The sequence below is a fragment of the Vidua macroura genome, chromosome 22 (assembly GCF_024509145.1).
Source record: "Vidua macroura isolate BioBank_ID:100142 chromosome 22, ASM2450914v1, whole genome shotgun sequence".
Lineage (NCBI taxonomy): Eukaryota > Metazoa > Chordata > Aves > Passeriformes > Viduidae > Vidua > Vidua macroura.
Window position 1 is genome coordinate 5,696,944 of NC_071592.1, and position 20,451 is coordinate 5,717,394.

The 20,451-nt window shown below is 55.9% G+C and overlaps 2 protein-coding genes across 2 annotated transcripts; one reads left to right on the plus strand and one right to left on the minus strand.

The window, feature by feature from the left end:
- Positions 1–631: 631 nt before the first annotated feature.
- LOC128817992 (endothelial cell-selective adhesion molecule-like) lies at positions 632–9,620 on the plus strand. The gene is made up of 7 exons (XM_053996955.1): positions 632–679; positions 6,099–6,253; positions 7,504–7,717; positions 7,794–7,949; positions 8,148–8,270; positions 8,368–8,506; positions 8,885–9,620. The coding sequence occupies exons 1-7, from the start codon at positions 634–636 to the stop codon at positions 9,234–9,236; spliced, it is 1,185 nt and encodes a 394-aa protein (XP_053852930.1). The 5' UTR covers positions 632–633; the 3' UTR covers positions 9,237–9,620.
- A 956-nt stretch (positions 9,621–10,576) lies between these two features.
- LOC128817936 (sperm surface protein Sp17-like) lies at positions 10,577–19,954 on the minus strand. Its single transcript, XM_053996841.1, has 6 exons — positions 19,747–19,954; positions 19,298–19,368; positions 19,080–19,160; positions 15,673–15,822; positions 13,142–13,348; positions 10,577–10,776 (listed from the first exon to the last, which is right to left on the minus strand). Exons 1-5 carry the CDS (start codon positions 19,898–19,900, stop codon positions 13,142–13,144), a joined length of 663 nt encoding a protein of 220 aa, XP_053852816.1. The 5' UTR covers positions 19,901–19,954; the 3' UTR covers positions 10,577–10,776.
- Positions 19,955–20,451: the final 497 nt, after the last annotated feature.

Genomic DNA, 20,451 nt, shown 5'->3' on the forward strand with positions numbered 1-20,451 from the left:
GCAGTCCTGGAGGCCAGGCTGGATTTACGGGAGGGTGGCGAGGGCGAGAAGGGATTAGTTCTGCTCCCACCGCCTCCTCCTCCCCCTCCTTCAGTGTCTAATCTCTGCTGGGGCTTCGAGGTCTGACCCTGCTCTGATCGAGGACCGGGATAACCCTGGCTGAGCCGGGGAGGAACCACCCGAGGCTCCCGAAAACCAGGTAGTCAAAATTGCCCTTTTTTTGGCTATTGTTTATTTTTCAGGATCGATGCATTTATCTGAAGCGGGGTGGGGGGTGTTGGATGAGGGTGAGGGATGCAGAACGGGATGTTCCACCCTGCCGGCGTGGGAAGGATGAAAATGGGGAGGATTTGGGGTCCCTGTGCTCCCCGTGGGGGGGGGGGGGGGGTGACATTTGACATTGCGATGCCACACTGAACCCACCCGTAACCCTAACACAAGTAATAATACCCATCTAACTAATTAATAACCGCGCGCTCGGGGGGGAGGGCTGGGCTGGGCCCCTGGGGGGGCTCAGTGCCGGGGGCGGGACACCCCCGCGGGGTGTGGTGGGCTGGGGCCCGCCCCCACCTGCGCGGGCCCGCCCCCGCTGCCCCGGCCCCCCCGGCACCTGCTGCGGCGGCGGCTCCGGCCATGGGCGCGCTGCGGCGGGCGGCGCTGGCGCTGGCGGCGCTGCTGGGTGAGCCCCGGGCACCCGGGGGGCTCCGGGGGGACGGCGCGGGGGACCGAGGGAGGGCACCGAGCGGGACCCGGGGGTACCGGGAGGGCACCCGATGAGATGCGGGGGACCGGGGGATGCCGGGCAGGACGCGGGAGAGCTTTCGGGGTGCAGCCGGCAAGGTCCGGCGGTGCTGGCGGCTGCACCCGGGGAGGCGCGGGGGGATCGGGGGAGCCGCTCAGGACGCGAGGTAGCGCGGCGGGTACGGGGCAGGACGCGGTGGTACCGGGGGTGCGCCCGGCGGGACTCGGGAAAAGCGGGATGAACCGGGTAGGACGAGCGAGAGCTTTTTGGGAGGGCATCGGGCAGGACCCGGAGATTCCGAGGGGTCACCGGGCAGGGTGTGGGAGCAGCTGGAGGCACCGGGCAAGACACCCGGGAGCCCGGCACCGCCAGGCAGGACCTGGGAAGCTCTAGGGTGGCACCGGGAAGGACCATGGGCTACCAGGGGCGGGGGTTACAGCACCCACCTCTCTCTGTGCCCCCAGTCCCCTACCCCAGCAGGCAGGTTGGCGGGGGAAGGGGGGGCGAAAGAGATTCACCCCCCACCCCCTTTAGGAGTGCTCGGAGTGGAGAAAATCTGAGTCTTCCCAGGAAAAGCCATTTGTAACTTGGAGCTGCCAAGCAGTCACTTCCAGCACCCCCAAACCCGATGTACCCCCATAGGGGGACACACCAGGGACTCCGAAGTGAGGGTGCACAGTTCACCTCCCTGTGTGGCACTGGGCAGGAAAAAATCCATTTGTTTTCCCTTGTTTACTGGTGCTGCACAGCCATCCCAGCTGCTTTTGAGGTTAAGGATCTCAATGCTTCTCTGTCCATGGGTTTTTCCCTTTTTCCACCCCTAATTTCCCACCTTACTTGAATTTTTTTGGAACTGCCACAATTGCTCCAAAAGGAAACATCCTTTGGCGTTCCCAGCGAAGGAGAGGCCTTTGGGGAAAGGAAACGGCCCCAAAAACAATGGCAGCAGCATTTCCTTCCATCAGAACACTGGGTGGGGGTCCTGGAGACGCCATTTGTTCCTCCTTGAAGGTTTTCTTCCTTGATAAAAGTTAATTAAAACATGTTTGTATGAGGCATGGGGGTCACTCAGCCCTCAAATCCCACCAGGGCGCTCCTTTGTCGCATCCCGATGGTGTTTTTTGCATGGAATCATGATAGATTCCCACAAAAAAAATCAGCTTGAGCCCTGGGATGTGACAAAAGCCCAAAAGCTTGAGCCCTGGGATGTGACATCACAGGCACTGACAGCTCAAAAATGCAGCAAAAAGACCCTTTTGAACCCCAAATATGTGGTTTTTTTTTTCCTTTAGTTTTGCTTTCAAGCAATCCTTCCTCATCCCGTGGGATCCTCATGGGATTGTGATGAGGAAAAGCAAAATGAGGGATATTTGCCATCCTTGTTTTCTTCCCAGTCCCTATCCCGTCCCATCCCCAATCCCAACCCCAATCCCTTCCTCAATCCCATCCCAATCTCATCCCCTGCCCATCCCATCCCATCTCCGCCTCTCCCTCCCACACCAGGGGTGAAGCTCGTTTCCATCTATAGCAAAGTCACATATGATTATTGCATTATTTAATTTTTTTTCCCCAAATTTGGTCTCTCTGGAGGATAGGGCACTTTCTGCCCCCCCCGCCCCCGGGGTCGTGAGAAATGCCGCTGTGGATTTTCCCAACGGACACTGCTCCGCAGCCCGGCATCTCCTATCTGCCCGTTTATAAATAGTCAAAGTTAAGGGAAGAAAAGGAAAAAATTCCCCAAAAATAATTTTAAAAAAGGGAAGGCGACTGCCTGCGTTGCAGTGCTGAGATGCTCCTTGACCTTTTTCCAAGCTTTTTCAAGGGTCCCTTTTCCGGCCAGATTCCCGCTGTGTATTTTAAATCCCAAGCTTGGTCTTTTGGGATTTAATTTGGGTCTGGGTTTCACATGACTCCAGCGCCTTAATCCTATCAGCCGGGGTCATCAAACCCCAACTGCCTCCGGGATTTAATTCCCCATACATTAATGGTTTAGAGACTCGGGGAGGGGGCTGGAGGGGGCCTTTGCTTTTTTGGGGGTTCAGGGTGTGCCAGAGCCAGGAAACAGCTTTTTTTGGAGGGTGAAAGGATGCAATTTTAGATGAGGATAGGGTGATTGATATCAGCTCAGGGATTAATGTTAAGATTGCAGGGATTTAAAGGTGATTTTTTTTTTTTCCATAGGGAATAAATTCAAAGGGAAATTTAAAGCCATTTTTAAATTTTTTGTCACGGGAAAATTTAAAGTATTTTAGAATGCTTTTGTAAGGTATTTATTCCATAGAGGGGAAAATTATAGCTATTTTTAAAGGTAAATTTAAGTCTATTCTGTTTTTCCATATGCAAAAAAAATCCCAGCAGATGGGCTGGGGCGGGGGGAAAACACCCGGGCAGGTGTTTAGCTCAGGGCAGCTGGATAAAAATCCAGGTTTTGAGCCCAAAGAGCAGGCGGGAGGGGCTGAGGGCCCCAGGCCCCTCTGGATGTGTATGAACACCACGAGCAGCTTAATTTTTTCGATCTGGTTAAAGCATTAGAGGATTTGGAGCGTCGAGGTGGCCAAAGCCAGAGCTGTGCCAGGGGGTTCGGTCCCGTGCCTGCAGCTCCAAACCCAGCCCCACCGGCCTTTTTTGGGTCACATCTGTCTGAGATGAGGAATTGGGGTGAATTCTGCAAGAAGAAGGGGATTCTGGGGAGCGAGCAGCCTTCAGATCTGGATCCATCTCCCTCTCCCCGATACACTGGAGGGGAGATGATGGAGCTGGGATCTCCCGTTGCCGCAGGAGTTTTAAGGATGACAGAGCAAAGCTGCAGCCCCAGAGCACAATTAACATAATTAACGTGCTCATCATTAGGTTTCAGGGTTAACACACCCCAGTTTGCAGTGCCTGGAGCAGCTTTGAGGCACACGGGGCTGTTTTAATGCCTTGGGGTGTGATGGGAATCCTCTGGCTGGTGCCAGAACATCTTTTCCCTCTCTGGAGCCTGGCTTTCCCCAGGAATCCCCAGCAGCCTTTGGCCCAGCACCTTTTTGTGCCCAAAAAATGATGCTGATGGAGGAGGCAGGATGAAAAACCTGAATTTTCCCAGCTGTTGGGAATGCACAGGGGTGTAGAAGCTGTGGAGTCATTTATCGATGCCATCTGAATCATTAATGAACTATATTATTAATAATATTTTATTATTATAATCGTTATCATCATTATACTTATTATCACTCTTTTATTACTATTATCATTATAATCACTGTTTTATTTGTTATTATAACTATTATAACTGTTACAATTATTTTTATTAAGTTACAATTATAATTCTTCAACAAGGTCTATTACCTGTTATCTCTAATATTTCTAATAGAAGTTACAATACAATTATTGAATATAATTTATTTTCTTCAAGATTATCCCAATTTAACACACTTTTATAATGATGGAGGATCTGGGCTGAAAACACCTGGATTTTTCCCAGTTTTTGGGAATGTAGGGAGGTTTAGGGGCTGTGCCATCTGCATAACTAATGAATATTATTATTATTATTATTATTATTATTATTGTTGTTATTATTGTTATTATTGTTATTGTTATTATTTCTATTTTTATTATTATTATTTCTATTTTTATTATTATCAGTATTATAATTATTATGACTGTCATCATTCTTCTATTGGAATAATTGTTATAATTATTATAATCACGATTTCCATTATTATTATCATTATTAATATCACTTTTATCACTATTATTCCCACTTTTATAATTATTATTCTCACTTTGATCATTACTCTCATTATTCTGAGCACTATTATCACTCTCACATCCCCACTATTATCCCTATTCTTACAAATATATACCTATATTTATAACTATTATAAATTATATGTTCTCAATGATCTATTTTGTTCTGGAAATTCCAATTTAATGAGTCGCCATCCCATATTTCTTTCCACTTTCTCTAAATTTAATACAATTATCTGTATAATTACATATAAATACACTATAATTGCCATTATTTTTCCATACTCTCTATTGGATGTGATACCACAGCTGTGTATAATTAATAAATAATATTATCAATGATTTGGGACCTGCAGGCGCCTCCAGCATCTCCCCCCCCCAAACCCTCCAGGATTTAAAGGTTTATGTTCTTAGCCCGGGTGAGCTATTTTTACGCATCCTCACCAGACTGGGCCTTATTTCTCCCAGTTTTTCACCAGAGAAAGGAAATGTAATTATTTTTTTTTAATTCCTGAGAAGACTTATCAGCCGGAGCAGAGTTTCCTGCCTGGAGCTGGAAGGCTCCATCCGGAAATGGCACCAATGCCTTGCCAGGAGGGGGAATGAACGGATGAGGGAGGAGGCTAAAAATACCCCCCAGTGCCTTGTTTTCCTCTTCCCACCCTGAAAAAATCCAATTAAAACATCTGAGCTCTTAGGGAAAAGTGCGAGGTTATTGAAAGCTCCTGAAATCCTTCAAACCCAGGGGTTTTTCCCTGCAAAGTGAGGATTTGGGATGACGGGGTAGCATCATCCTTTCCCCCCTGCATCCCGATGTGAGGCATCCCTGGGGGCTGGCAGGAGCAGGGCCAGCCGGGGTCACGGATCGATGGGTGGATGCAGGGATGGAGCTGCTGGGATGCAGGGCCTCGGTGATGTTCCCCTGGGAAAAACAGCCCCAGCACAAACCCAGCCTTGCCTGAGCCAATTAATTTTCTGGCTGAGCCTTATGGGCAAAGCTGGGGAATGATCTTCCCCCAGGAGCTGAGCATCCCTCTCCGGTCCGTGGTACCACTCTTGCCCCATCGCCTCCTCCCAGTGGGACTTGGGGGGATGCTGGGATGCAGGGGACATGGGATGGGATATTTGGGGTCAAATGAGATGGGGCACCAGAGGAAGCCACTCATGGATAATCCCAATTTAGTGCTGGCAGCAAAAATGGGGGATACTGGGATGCTGGGAAAGGCTTGTGGGGTGCATATGGGGGGAGCCCTACAAATAAATCCCACGGGATCATGGGAGGCTGGGTGTACCCCAATACTGAGCTAAGGGGGGTGTCTGCCTGCTGGAGTTGGCTGTCTCCTGGGAAGGGTGACTTGGACCTTAGGAATTCCCAAGCTGAGTGTGGGGTGGAAGCTGGGAGGGGAGGGAGCAGCTATGTCCTGCATCCTCTGGAGCAGGCGGAAAGCCCTTCCTGTGGCAGGGAAGGAGGCAAAATGTTCTCTTGGCTCAGCTTCCTGGTGATAACCTGGGATTGTTGTTTTTGTCTTGGGAATGGGGTTTTTTCCCACAGTCAGTGAGGTTTTGTGGAGAGTAGTAGCACCTGGGGTTGAGTCATTTCCTGGTTTCTTCCCTCTCCCACGGGCAGGTGTCTCCTTGGCCGTGCTGGAGGTGCATGTGGGGACGAGCCTGGTGCTGTCCGTGGAGGGGCAGCAGGCGGTGCTGCCTGCCTGGTACACCAGCCACTCCCAGAACGAGCCCTACATCACCTGGATGCTGAACAAGAATCCTGGTCCCTTCCAGGTGAGAAGAGGGCAGGGGCTGCAGGACTGGAGATGGAGGGGCCAAGCTGGGAGGTGACCATGGAGGGGGTGGTGCCCATGGTGGGGGGAAGATTATGGTGCCCACCATGAGGTAGTGGCCACAGTGCCTGTGGTGGAAGGGTGCCCATGATGATGAGGTGGCCATGATGGAAGGAAGCTCATGGTGCCCACCATGTGATGCTCATGATGGGATGACGCTCATGGTGCCCATGCAGGGAAGATGCCCACAATGGGTAAGTGCCCATGATGGGGGGGAGCTCATGGTGGCCCACAATGCGTGTCGATGGTAAGGATGTGGCGCCCATGATGGGGAGATGCCCACAAAGGGGAGATGCTCATGGTGGGGATGTGCCCATGGGGAGATGCGTGTGGTTCCCACAGTGGGGGCAGGCTTGTGGTGCCCACGGTGGACAGTTGGCCCATGATGGGGTGAAGATCATGCCGCCCACCATGGGCAGGTGACCACCATGGGGGATATGCTCATGGTGCCCATGATGAGGACATACCCGTGGTGCCATCCCCATACCCATGGAGAGCTGCTTGTAGTGCCCGTGATGGGGTGGTGTCCACCATGGGGAATCTCATGGTGCCCACCATGGGGGGGTGTCCTTGATGGGGGTGCTCATGGCGATGTGTAGATGCCCATGATGAGGTCATGCCCACAGTGCCTGCAGCAGGAAGGTGCTTGTGGTGCCCACGGAGGGGAAAGACACAAGATGGGGAGAGGGCCGAGATGGGGAGACCCAAGATGGGGAGGTGTTTGTGGTGTCCACAGTGCGAAAAGCTTACAGTGGGGAGATGAGTGTGGTCCTCATGGTCAGGAGGTGCCTACAGTGGGGAGATGCTCATTGTGCCCATGAGGGGAGATGCCCACACTGGGGTCACGCCCAGCGTGCCTGCAATAGGAAGGTGCTTGTTGTGCTCACGATGGGGAGATACCCATGGTGGGGAGATGTCCTTGGAAAATGCCCATGGTGCCTACAATGGGAAAATGTCCACAATGGGGGCACCACTTGTGCTGCTGCTGATGGGGAGATGCTCATGATGGGACAGTTGCTCATAGTGCCCATGCCAGGGGTATTTGTGGCTGTGGTGGGGAGCTGCCTGCAGTTCCCCAGGCAGGAGGGGGCTTACGCAGCAACCACTGCTCTACAAAATTTGAGATTTGGGGGGCTTTTCTCTCCAGCAGCACTATCTGGAAGCAAAAGCATGTGTTTTTTCCCTGTGCAGATCCTGTCATACATAGGCGGGGTGGTGAAGGTGGAAGAGACAGATCTGAAGTCCCGCGTGGGGTTCCTGCACCCCATCTTCACCCACAACATCTCGGTGTTCATCAATGCCACCCGGGAGCAAGACTCGGGTCAGTACATGTGCACCGTCAACGTGGTGGATGACTCCATCAAGTTGCACAAGAACATCGGCCTCATCAACCTCACCGTCCTGGGTAAGGCTCCACCAGTCACCCCGGCTCCCTTGGGCCTCCCCATGGTGCCCCTCAGCACTCACATCTGTGCCCACAGTGCCACCGGCCGCCCCCACCTGCCAACTGCACGGCACCGCCGTCGTGGGGGCCAACGTGACCTTGAGCTGCTCCTCCAAGAAGGGGAAACCCTCGCCCATGTACCAGTGGCAGCGCCAGCCGCCCACCCTGCAGGTCTTCTTTCCCCCTGCCCAGGGTAAGGTGGCACTGGTGTGGGGCTGGGGAGTGGGGTGGGTGGTAGGGCTGGAATATCCTGGGAAGGTTCAGCTGAGGGATTCTTTGGCTTCATCCCCTTAACCACTCCTCAAGTTAACCACTCCTTAACTCCTCCTGCATGAGGAGTTGGAGAGTGTAGGAGTGGCTGTGAGGCAGCACCCAAATTTCTCACCTGCAGACCGGGCCAAGGGCACCCTCAAGCTGACCAACCTCTCCCTGGAAATGTCGGGGGTCTACGTCTGCAGGGCTGAAAACCAAGCAGGTTCTAAGAACTGCAGCATTGTCCTGGAGGTACACTCAAGTGAGTATGTGTCCACAGGGTCAGGGAGGGGGACACAGTCCCGACGAGGTCCCTGTGGGAATAAGGCAATAAGGGAATCTCTGTCTCTCTCTGGCAGCAAGCACCAAAGCTGTGATTGCCGGCGCCGTGCTGGGCTCCCTGGGTGCCCTTGCCACCATCATCTTCTTTGCCCAGAAGCTTGTTGGCTACAGGAGGAAAAAACGTGACAGCCAGGAGGAGGGAGCCAATGAGATCAAGTGAGTCTCTCTTCCTGTGGAGGGGGTTCAAATCATCATTGGGTTTCAGGGTTAACGGGTGAGGAGGGCGTTTCCACCTCTGGCCCGTCATTTCTCAGGTTCAGAGTTAATAGTGGGGAGGAGTTCTTCATCTCTGGCCAGTCATCAGTATGCTCCAGAGGTAACAATCAGGAAGAAAGTTTCCACCTCTGGGCAGTTGTCATGGGTTTTCAGAGTTAACGAGGGCATTTTCCATCTCTGTTTTCCCCTTCCCCTTTTGTCCCTCTGTTTGGGGGTCCAGGATGTCTGCACAACCTCATTGCTCAGGGAGAGTACGCTGTGGAGGGGCATGGGAGGGTTCCCAGAGCTGATCTCTCTGACGCTCTCCCCTCCTGGCAGGGAAGACGCCGTGGCACCCAAAACCCCGTCGTGGGCAAGGAGGCCGGCCTCAGACACCATGTCCAAAACCAGCACCCTGTCCTCCATCGCCGGCACCCGGCAAGCCTACGGGGCCAGAGCCCCCTCCGACACCGCCTCCATCCTCACCACCACCGGCAGCTACCGGGGACCCCCGCCCCGGGGAGGGGGGCGGCCCCCCAGCCTCTCACCCCCCGCCGTTAACGGGACCTCCCGGCGCCGCCAGGATCCAGCCGCCGCTCCCGTGGGGCCGTTGCCCCCCTCCAGCCTGGCACGAGCAGGTGCCGTTCCAGTCATGGTGCCAGCGCAGAGCCGAGCTGGCTCCTTGGTGTGAGCACCCCCCCAACAAAACAGGGGTGCCCATAGCCAGCCCATCCCACTCCCTGTTTCCTGGGGTGGTTTTTGTCCCTTTTTGGGTTTCTTTTTCTTTTTAACAGATGCCTCGAGCAGCTGGACTCATCGTGGGGGTGTTTAATGGGTGCAGGGGCTCTCTGGGTTTGGAGGGACCGAGTCTCCCCATGAATATCACCCCCAAACCAGCCCCAGCCCTGCCTCAGGGGGGTCCCCTTCTTATTATTTTTTTTTTTCTATATCTATATACCAGGTGAAATGAGGGATTTTTCATAAAAGAGCATTTTAAGTGGGGGGGTGGTGACAGGGACATACACACACACACTTTTTTAGGGGATTTCTGATTAAAAGCTGCAGCGCTGCCCAGCACCGGTGCTTTGGGTGAGTTTGTGTGGATTTCAAGGTGGGGAGGGATGTCCCACGACCTTCTGGGTGATGTCATAGGGCAGGGTGATGTCACAGTGCACCAGCTAAGGTCCTCAGGGTGAGGTGACATCATGATGCACGTGTTGTCACACCCCGTGACCATGATGTCACTCCCTGTGTCAGGAGGTGTGATGCTGCAATGAGTGTGTGACATCACAGCATCGGACTGATGCCTGCGTGATGCCATACAGGCATGTCACATGTCCATCAGGGATGTCATGTGTGCCTGCATGATGTCACACTTACCATCACGCAGCAGCGGTGATGTGACACGTGCCTGTATGATGTCACACCCACAGTCATGCCTAGTAGTGACATCACACAGTGGAATGATGTCACTCCAGCCATCACACACACCTGCCTGGTGTCACACATCCAGCAGTGATGTCACACACACCTGCCTGGTGTCACACATCCAGCAGTGATGTCACACACACCTGTATGGTGTCACATATCCAGCAGTGATGTCACACACACCTGTATGATGTCACACATCCAGCAGTGATGTCACACACACCTGCCTGGTGTCACACATCCAGCAGTGATGTCACACACACCTGTATGATGTCACACATCCAGCAGTGATGTCACACACACCTGCCTGGTGTCACAGCAGCTGTCACTTGTCCAGTAGTGACATCACCACCCATCTCATGCCAGCACCTCACAAGTCATGTCCCACCCATGAGTGATGTCACACCACACCCGGAGCACCAGTGTGATGTCACGCCAGCTGTCACACGCGTGGCAGTGATGTCACAGGTGCCGGTACGATGCTGCACGTACACATGGGAGATCCCTGCTGGGCACCACCTGCCCCACACCCCTCCCACCCCTGCCCGCTGTGACCTCACCGCTCTGCCGCTGACATCAAAAGGCACCGAGGACAGGCCGGGGCTCTGGCAGGGGCGTTTATTGGGCCGGGGGGTGTCTGGGGTCGGGGGGGGCAGCCAGGGACAGGGGCAGGGCCTGGCTGTGGGGGGACCCCGGGGGATGCATGCGGGGGGCAGGGGGTGAAGCAGGGGCTCCTGGGCCTCGGCGGGCGGCGGTGGGAGGGAGTCGGTGGCGAGGGGTTTCCGATGAGCAGCTGGTGGCCCCTGCAAGCAAGGAGAGAGCAAGTGGTCAGCCTGGGCTGGCCCTGCCTGTACCCTGCACCCTGAGCCTTGCCTGTACCCTGTGCCCTGCCTGCACCCTTAGTGTTCTTTGCACCCTGTGCCTGCCTGCACCCTGCACCCTGCACCCTGCACCCTGCACCCTGCCTGCACTCTGCACCCTGTGCCTGCCTGCACCCTGCACCCTGCACCCTGCACCCTGCCTGCACTCTGCACCCTGTGCCTGCCTGCACCCTGCACCCTGCACCCTGCACCCTGCACCCTGCCTGCACTCTGCACCCTGTGCCTGCCTGCACCCTGCACCCTGCCTGTACCCTGAGCCTTATTTGTACCCTGTGCCCTTTCTGCACCTTTAATACTCTCTGCACCCTGTGCCTGCCTGCACCCTGCACCCTGCACCCTGCCTGCACTCTGCACCCTGTGCCTGCCTGCATGCTGCACCCTGCCTGCACCCTGCACCCTGCCTGCACCCTGAACCCTGAGCCTTATTTGTACCCTGTGCCCTTTCTGCACCTTTAATGCTCTCTGCACCCTGTGCCTGCCTGCACCCTGTGCCTGCCTGTACCCCGAACCCTGCACCCTGCCTGCACCCTGCACCCTGCCTGTACCCCAAACCCTGAGCCTTATTTGTACCCCGTGCCCTTTCTGCACCTTTAGTGCTCTCTGCACCCTTCACCCTGCCTGTACCCTGTGCCCTGCCCGCACCCTGCCTGCACCCTGCTCACGTGCTGCTCCTGCAGCCTGCACCCTCTCCATGCCCTCCCCCTGCCCACACCCTGCCCATGCTCTACTTGCAGCCCGCCCACACCCTGCCTGCACCCTTGCCCTGCCTCCACTGCTGCCCACTCTGCCCTCACCCAGCCCAGGAACCTGGGGGGACCTCTGCCTGCACCCCCCTAGGCAGAGCACGGTGGCGGAAGGAGAGGAACCTGGCTCCCCTGCTGCCAACCTGCTCAGCCCCCCTAACAAGGCATCCCAAAGGAACCTCTGGGCCCTAAGAAGCTGCACTGCACCTGCACTTGGCAGTTGCCTCCCCACTGCAGTCCTGTGACATCCTCACTGCAGCCCCAGTGCAGCCCCAGTGCATGCTTGCTCAATCCTCACTGCAGCCCCATTGAATCCCCACTGCATCTTCAATTCGTTCCCACTGAATCTCTGTTTCTTCCCCACTGCATCCCCAGTTCATCCCCACACATCCTTACTGCATCCCCTTTGCAGCTCCACTGTGTTTCCACATTGTCTCTACTGGATCTTCACAAAATCCCCACTGCATCCTCAGTTCATTCTCATCCCAGCCCCACTGAATTCCCTCTCCATCCTCAGTGCATGCTCACTGCATTTTCACTGAATCTCCAGTGCATTCTCACTGCATCCCCATTGCTTCCCCACCACGTCTCAGTTCTGTTCCCACTGTACCCTCTGTTCATACCCACTGTGTCCCAGCTGAGCTCCAGTTCCATCCCCACTGCATCCTCAGTTCCTTCCCACTGCAGCCTTGTTCAATCACCACTGCATCCTCACTGCATCCTTCTCTTCCTCCCCGCTGCATTCCCGCTGCATCTTCAGTTCCTCCCCACTCTATCTGCGCTAAATCCCCACTGCATTCCTAGTCCATCCTCACTGCATCCCAGCTCCATCCCAGCTGCATCCCAGTCTCATGCCAGCCGCATCTCCACCAGCCCCGCCACACTCACGTGGCCGAGCCGGCAGCACGCCCTCCGCGCCGCTAACCCCGGACCAGCCCCGCCGGTATCCGGGGCCATCCCGCGCTCACGGCACCGGCACCGGCACGGCGCAGGGCACGGCGCAGGGCACGGCGCAGCCACCACCCGGGCTCCAATGCCACGCGGCCTCGGCACCGTGGGCGCTTTTTAAATTTACCTTTTCCTGCCAGGAGACTGTGACACAGGCTTTTAAAAATAGCATGTGCTGAGGCGAGGCGCTCGGGGTGGTGTTGCTAAGGGAGAGATTCAATCCAAATCTAGGGCTGCGCCTTCCCATCCTACTTCCCATCCTTCCCAACTACTACGGCGCGCACCCAAATTTAGGGCAAGGCAGGGGCTGCCTGCCTGTGTGTTTCCATCTCCTGGGAGGAAAAACCCCTTCTCCACCCTGAACCAGTGCGGGGAAGGTTGCTCCATCCCAAATCTGCGCAGGGAAGAACGCTCCATCCCATATCTGCGCAGAGCAGAATGCTCCGTCCCAAATCTCTGCAGGGAAGGATGCTCCATCCCAAATCAGCTTGGGGAAGGATGCTCCATCCCAAATCAACAGAGCAAAGGACACTCAGAGGAGCTTCCTTGTAGAAATGACCCAGTTTTGGGGGGAAGAAGCGGGATTTGGGGTGTACCTAGTCGCCGTTGCGGAGGTCGCCGCCGCGGGTGCTGTTGGCGCACTCGGCGTCCTTGGTTTTCCGATCGATCTCACCCCCTTTGATCTTCTTGCGGGTCATATGGCCACGGAAACTAGCCTGGATCTTGGCAGCTGCCGCGTTGGCATCAGGATCGTCCAAAGGGATGTCCAGGATGTCCTCGTCCAGCTTTGTGCAGGCTCCCTCCTGATGGTGGCAATGGCAGGGTTACAGCTGGTGGGACCTCAAACAGCGCAGCCCCCTCCCCAATTGAATCCGTTCAAGAAGGTCTTAAATGAGCCCCTGTTCTAAAAATTAGGTTTACTTATTAAAAAATAGGCTCCTTTGCTAAAAATGAGGGGTTTTGCTAAAAATGAGGGTCCCTTGCAGGTTCTCGGGGAAATGGCAACCAAAGCTGCAGGCGGGGGAAGATGCTTCACCTCCCACTCATCCCTAAATCCCACCCTGGACCACACAGCTGCAGGAAGCCAGACTCCAGCCAGGGTTATGATGCAGCGAGAAGAGAATCCATGGGAGCAGAAGATGGGTTCTGGCGGGTATTTTTGGCAGGGGGCTGATGGCCACCCTGCACAAAATGAGCTGGTCATGCCTCAGTTTCCCCTTTCCTCATAGCCTGTTGCATCCTCCTGCATCCCTCTTCAGGGCTTTGGTTGAAAACACCAGGAAATTTGGGAAAGCAGTGACACCAGAAGAGAGGAAAAGCCCTGCCAAGGACAAATCACTGTAACCCATTGCCCTCCTGCCACATCCCACCAGAGCAGTTGGACTCAGCACCAAGTTCAACAGGAAAAAAAGAAAAACATGGGAAAATGAAATGAGGTGGAAATGAGCTGGCATTGGATGATCCAGTGCCAGCAGCTGTGGGTGGGGGTGAAGCCTTTGTGTTGCCCCACGAGCACTTGAAAGGACTTAAAGGAGTTTTGGGGGGCTTATTTGGAAGCTGTAGATTCCGGGGGGAGGAAGATCACCCCGTTGGAGGCTGCCATGGCTCCACAAAGTTGCTCGTGTTGTTTTACCATTGTGAAAGGTGAGGAGAGGTCCAAGGTGGAAATGATATGTCCAGGGTGGAAATGTTATAGCCAGGGCTAGAAATCCTATAGCCAGGGGAGAAATCCTATAGCCAGGGGAAGGAAATCCTATATCTAGGAAAGAAAGCCTATAGTCAGGAAAGATATCCTATATATGCAGAGGTGGAGGAGAACAACCTATATCCAGGGGAGAAATCCTATATACAGGTGAGAGAAACCTATATCCAGGGGAGAAATACTATATCTGGAGAAGGGAATCGTATAGTCAAGGGAGAAAATCTATACATGGAGGGGCATATCCTATATCCAGGAGAGAAATCCTATATCCAAGAGAGAAATCCTATATTAGGAGAGAGGAAATCCTATATCCAGGGGAGAAATACCATATACAGGTGGAGGAAATCTATATATGCAGGGGTATTTCCTATATCCAGGGGAGAAATCCTATATTCAGGGGAGAAATCATACATACAGGTGGCAGAAACCTGTATCCAAGTTGAGAAATCTTGTATATAACTACGAAAAACCTATTCAGGAGAAAAATTCCTATATCCGGGGGAGATATCCTATATTCAAGGAAGAAAACCCATAAACAGGGGGCCATATCCTATATCCTATATTCACAAGAAAAATCTCATATCCAGTGGAAAAACACTATATCCATGGGGGGAAAACCTCTATGGAGCTGATGAAAACTTGTATCTAGGGGAGAAATCCAATATTCAGAAGGAGAAATCCTACATATGAGGGAAAAAGTCCTATACATAAGGGAGAAATCCTATATCCAGGCAGGATAAATCCTATATCCAGGGTGGGCTTTGCCTCTCTGGAGGTGCCCAGGAGGAGAGATGGGGGCTTTTCCCTGTGCTGCTGTCTTAGCAGGCGGGGGAAAACGGGGGGGGAAAGTGGGAAAAGGGGGGGGGGAAAAAAAAGGGAAAAGGGCAGGAAAAGGGGGAAAGGGGCAGGAAAAGTCAGGGGATCAGGGAGAAAGAGGAAAAGGATGTGGTTTTCTCCCCAAGCCGGCTGGTGGCCAGGAGGGAGGAGAGCTCACCCTCGGGTGAGGAGAGAGGGGTGCAATCCCAATTAAGCCCTTTATCCATACAGAGCCCCCGATCCCACCTGTAGAGCAATTGTGGGGCGGGGGGAAGAAAAAGCTAAATAAAAGCTGGATTCGAGGACGGGGGGGTTTCCTCAGTGGGCTGTGGGGTGCAGGATGCTGGCCGTGCTGTAGCCCCGGTGGGATGGATTCCGAACTGGTGTGAGGCAGGAGAGGGGATTTGGGGAGGGCTGGGGAGAAGAAGGGGCTGGGGGGGCTGCAGCAGCGCTGGGGGTCGCGGAGTTGGATGACTCTTGGCGGGTGCAGCACCCATCGCACCCCCCGCCCCCACCACCCCAAACCCCCCGGCCGCCCCCAGCCCAGAGCAGTGCTAACGGACCAAAGTTAGGAGCGGGTGCAGGGGGGACCGGGGGAAGGGGACCTACATTGCAGCAGTCCATGGCGGAGGGCGGGTGGGCGGCCAGCGGCGGGCGAGGGGCTCCGGCAGGATCTCGCTTCCCCGGCAGCTCTCCCGGCGCAGGTGGCAAGTTGAGCGGAGCCGCTTGCCTACGTAATGCGCTCTCCTCCGGGCGAGCCTATCAGCCCGACACCCCTGCCAGGCTTTTGGGGGGGAAGGAGGGGTGCCTTATTTTTTTTTCCTCCCTTTCTCCTCTTTTTTTTTTTTTTTTAATTTTTTTTTTCTATTTTCCCTCCTCCAATTTTATTTTGCAGCCTCCAACTCCCTCCTAACACTTAAAGGAGCCGGCAGCTCGCCTTGGAGTTTCGTGGAACACAACATCACATGCAGAGGATGCGAGCCAAGATGTGATGAGCCTTGCCTTTGGCGTGGAGGGTTTTTTGGGGGACAAAACTATAGCAAATGGGGGAAATGGGTTCATTTTTTGGGGAGTACATGACCCACAGTGATGCTGGAGGCAGGTTTTGCCCCCCGGGTTGGTTTGCACAGGGTGAAAAAGCCTTCCTGACCTACTTAGGACTTGGTCCTGAAGGAGGGTGAGGATGAGGATGGCACGGATGAAGATGGTGAGGAAGGGTGGGCATGGTGGGACACAGCATCCCACCGAGCACCCGCAGAACCCCAGGGGTGATGTGCCCAGCTGCAGGCTCCAAGCAGAGGAGTGGGCTCCACTTCTGGGGTCTGGGGGTCCCTTTCCCGCTCATAGGAGCATCTGACCCCCCCACATTTGGGGTGTTCTCCAACCAGACCTGCAGTCCCAGCCATTTTCACAGCTCTCGGTGCTCCCTGCAGACCCAGCTGCCACCCCAGACCACGTCGAGGTGCTGGGACTGGCAGGGTGAGCTGGGGCACCCCGGGGAACAGGAGGCACCCCCAGGGCAATGCGGGGGGCTGCAGCCCACAGCCCCCCCATCGCCTGCCTCGCTCGCCTCTAATCCGGGTTTGGGAGTTGCTAAGCAACTGCATAAGTCGCCCGCGGGCTCCGCGCCGATGCTGCTCCAGCCAGCCCCCAAAACACAGCCTGGCCCCCCCAAGGCGGGCACCAGCACCCCCGAGCCACCCGCACAGTCGGGCCCCGCTGGCGCTCCCTGGCCAAGTTTGCTCACAGGGATCATCCTGCTTGGGGGCCTGGTGGCACTGACCTTCATCTTTGCCACCATCATCATCATCATCATCATTATCTCTGTTAGCATCCCTGTCCCACTGACATCATTGCTTCTGCTACTGGAACAGGTGCTGGAACAGGCACTGCCACCAGCCTTGTCCCCATCCCATACCTCACCCCCATCACCTCCACCACCTTCTCCATCCCTACCATTGTCCCTGTCCCCATCTCTGTCACCATCCCTGTCATGATCCCCATCCCTTCTTGTCCCCATCCTCTTCACAATGCCAATTCCCGCCCCCATTCCCAGCTTCAACCCCATCATCTCTGTCCCTCTCCCCATCCCCATCTCCATCATCACCCTTATCCCTGGCCCTGTCCCCTGCTGTATCACCATCCTTGTTCCCATTCCATCCCATCTCCATCTCTTTTCTCCAAGGCCACTCCTGCTGGGTGCAGGTGGTGGCACCTCTTGTCCCCTGACACCCCAGCTCCCCAGGACACCCTGCTCCCCATCACACTCCACCCCATCCCTGGCACATCCCACCACTGCCACCTCCCTCAACTGCTTCACCCACACTTGGAGATCGATGGGGGTCACCCCTGCCCCAGCACATGCCAGGCACCCAAATTCCCCCTTGGAAAATGCTCCCAAGCATCCCTCCAATTCCCCTATGAGCCACTGGCATTCAGCTCTCCCAACCAGAGCCACTTTCCCATCGTCACTTCTTCCCACCAGCACACCAGGGTGGGGGGGTGGGGGGTGGGAATAGCTCTGCTCCAGAAAGCCCTGCTGCAGCTTCCAGGAGAAGCCTTGGCAGCTCTGCTGAGATTTTTGATGGGAAGAGATCCTTTTCCCTGGATTTTAGACCCTCCAGATCCAACACTGCCTGCTCCAATGAGAGGAGACCAGGTGTTTTGGGCGAGTTAAGTGGGAAGGGTTTTTGGGGTGATTCATCTGTCATGGGTCTGAGAAGTTAGCCCCAAAATTAGGATTAGTCCCTCAATTAGCCCCCAAAATCTGCTCCATCCGTGGCAGCCGGGTCCTGGCAGAGCCGCCGAGCGCCGCCGTCTCCCGCAGGCTGTGGCTGCGGAGGAGGGACGCGAAATGCCAGAACATTTCTAATCATTAATGGCGGGTTTTGAGCCTGTTCCAGGCTCTGCATTTTTCCTCCCTGGACCCCTTCATCTGGATGATGCTTTTTCAGGTGCTCCAGCACCTCCAAAATTTGAATTCCAAGGAAACAACTCAGATTTTGGAAGGGGAGAACAGGAAGTGCAGCTGGTGAGACCTGCTGAGAACATCCCGCCGTCGTGGTTTGAGATGGTGGCACCGAGGTGTTAAAAAATCCTTTAAAAACAGGGAAAAAATCCTTAAAAGAGAAGGGAATTGGATGCTGGAACGATGCCCTGGGCGGGCAGTGTTGCCGGCTGCCGAGGCAGGAGCCGGCAGCCGGCGAGGCGGTGCTGGAGGGGGGGTCAAGGCGTAGCTGGTTGGCATCAGCCCCGGCACGGGGTCCCCGCCAGCTTTTTTTCCCCATCCCTCCTTCCTGTTTTTCCCAGGGGAGCCGCTGTCATGCCCCATGCCGTGGGCGAGCGCCACATATGGTGATGGAAAACAGGAAAGAGGGGGTAAAAACGGGGTGAGCACGGATGGGGGGGTTCAGTCCTCTCCAAAAATAGAGCGGCCGGCTTTGAAGCAAACCCCACTTTTTGGGGGGGGATTTTGAAACTACACTGTGTGAGAAAATACGAATTTCACAGGTGGGAATAGGACTGGGGGGCCCTTGCGTGCCCCCCAGAATTCCATGGGTGTATCTCAGCTTATGGAGGGGGGTAGGAGAGGAGCAATGTCACATCATTCCTTCACGCTGGGATGTTATGAAGTTTCTTCCAACCTCCAGGGATGCAGGGGCCTAAATATAGAGGCTAAAAATATCATCCCGTGCTCAGCTCAGCCCCAAAACCAGGATTTTTCGGGGAGAAATCTCAGGTGATCGACGCTAATAACAGCGGGGACCTCGTTAATAAAATTCCTCATTAAAACAGCACCGTAGGGGCAGGATGGGAGTGCAGCACCCACCCATGGGAAAAGGGCAGGAGCCAGGGGAGAACCAAGGGGTTTTTTTTGGTTTTGGGGTTGGACAGTGGGAAATGGGGGATTCAGGGCAAGTGCTGCAGTTGCATCTCCAGAGAGGTGTCCCAGTTCATTAGGGTTATGGGGACATGCTCCCCTTTGGCTCCTCTCCGAGCATTTTGGGGCTGAATCACAGTGATCCAGAGCTGTGCTTGCTGCCTGCACCGCCTGCTGCTCCCCGCTCCCCCTCCATGTCCTTGGCCTCTTTCAGGTCCTGGAGGAAAGAATAAAATTTAGATGATGTGGCACAAGAGTGGCAGGCACAGGGTGGGAGCAGGGACCCAGGGACCCAGGAGCCCCTCCCGGCTCCTCTGGATTGTCTGGAGGGGCCTGGAGTGGGGGGCAGCCTACCTTGGAAGGGGGCCAGGTGAGACGGTCGTCCTCCAGCATGGCTCCCCACGCCACCGGGTCAGTGCCACCAGCTGGGGAAGGAGGAGGCTTGATGCCACATGCAATGGGCACCTGGTACCACGGGTGATGGGGACATGGGACAGGCACAACATCCTGGGTGATGGCACAAATGGAAGGCCTGATGGCCATCGGTGGTGGACATTTGGGGCAGGCGCAAGGCCACGGGCAATGGGCACAAGGGCAGGGTTGATGCTCTGGGTGATGGGCACACAGGAGAGGCCTGATGCTGTAGATGGTGGGCACAGGGGGCAGGACTGACACCCTCGGCAAGGGACGCGTGGGGCAGGCCTGACACCCTGGTGATGGGCAGATGGAGCAGGCTGGGCAGGCAATGCGGCCTGGGGCAGGGGATGGCAGTGCGGGGGTGGGTGCTGGGCAAGGCCACTCACCCTCCCTCTGCTCCAGCAGCTTTTGGAAGTGCTGTGCTGCAAAGGCCACCACGTTGGTGGGCTGCTCCCGCAGCACTTCCCGCGCCAGCCCCTCCAGCAGGTTCCGGAAGCCGGCGGGCACCCTCATGCTGGTGTTGGAGGCGGCGATAGACATGGTCGCTTCTCCCGGACCCCCTGCAGCGGCACAGCCCGGGATTACCCACAGCCCACAGCCGCCGGTGCCACCGGGCAGCGCCGGGACTCGAACCCGCGGACCAACGACTGAGGGGGGGGGGGGGGGGCCAGCGCCGCCGCTAGGGGGAGACACGCTGCCTGCCCGCCGCGCACGCGCGCGGCCGCCTCTCTCTCTGCGCGCGCGCGGCCCCGGCCTGGGCGGGGTGAGCGGGGGCGGGGTGAGCGGGGGCGGGGAGGGCCCGGTTCCTCCCGTTCCCCGGTGTGCCCGGCTCCTCCCGCCCCCCGGTGTGCCCGGTTCCTCCCGTTCCCCGGTGTGCCCGGCTCCTCCCGCCCCCCGGTGTGCCCGGTTCCTCCCGTCCTCCGGTGTGCCCGGCTCCTCTCCCCCGGTGTGCCCGGCTCCTCCCGCCCCCCGGTGTGCCCGGCTCCTCCCGTTCCCCGGTGTGCCCGGCTCCTCTCCCCCGGTGTGCCCGGCTCCTCTCCCCCGGTGTGCCCGGTTCCTCCCGTTCCCCGGTGTGCCCGGCTCCTCTCCCC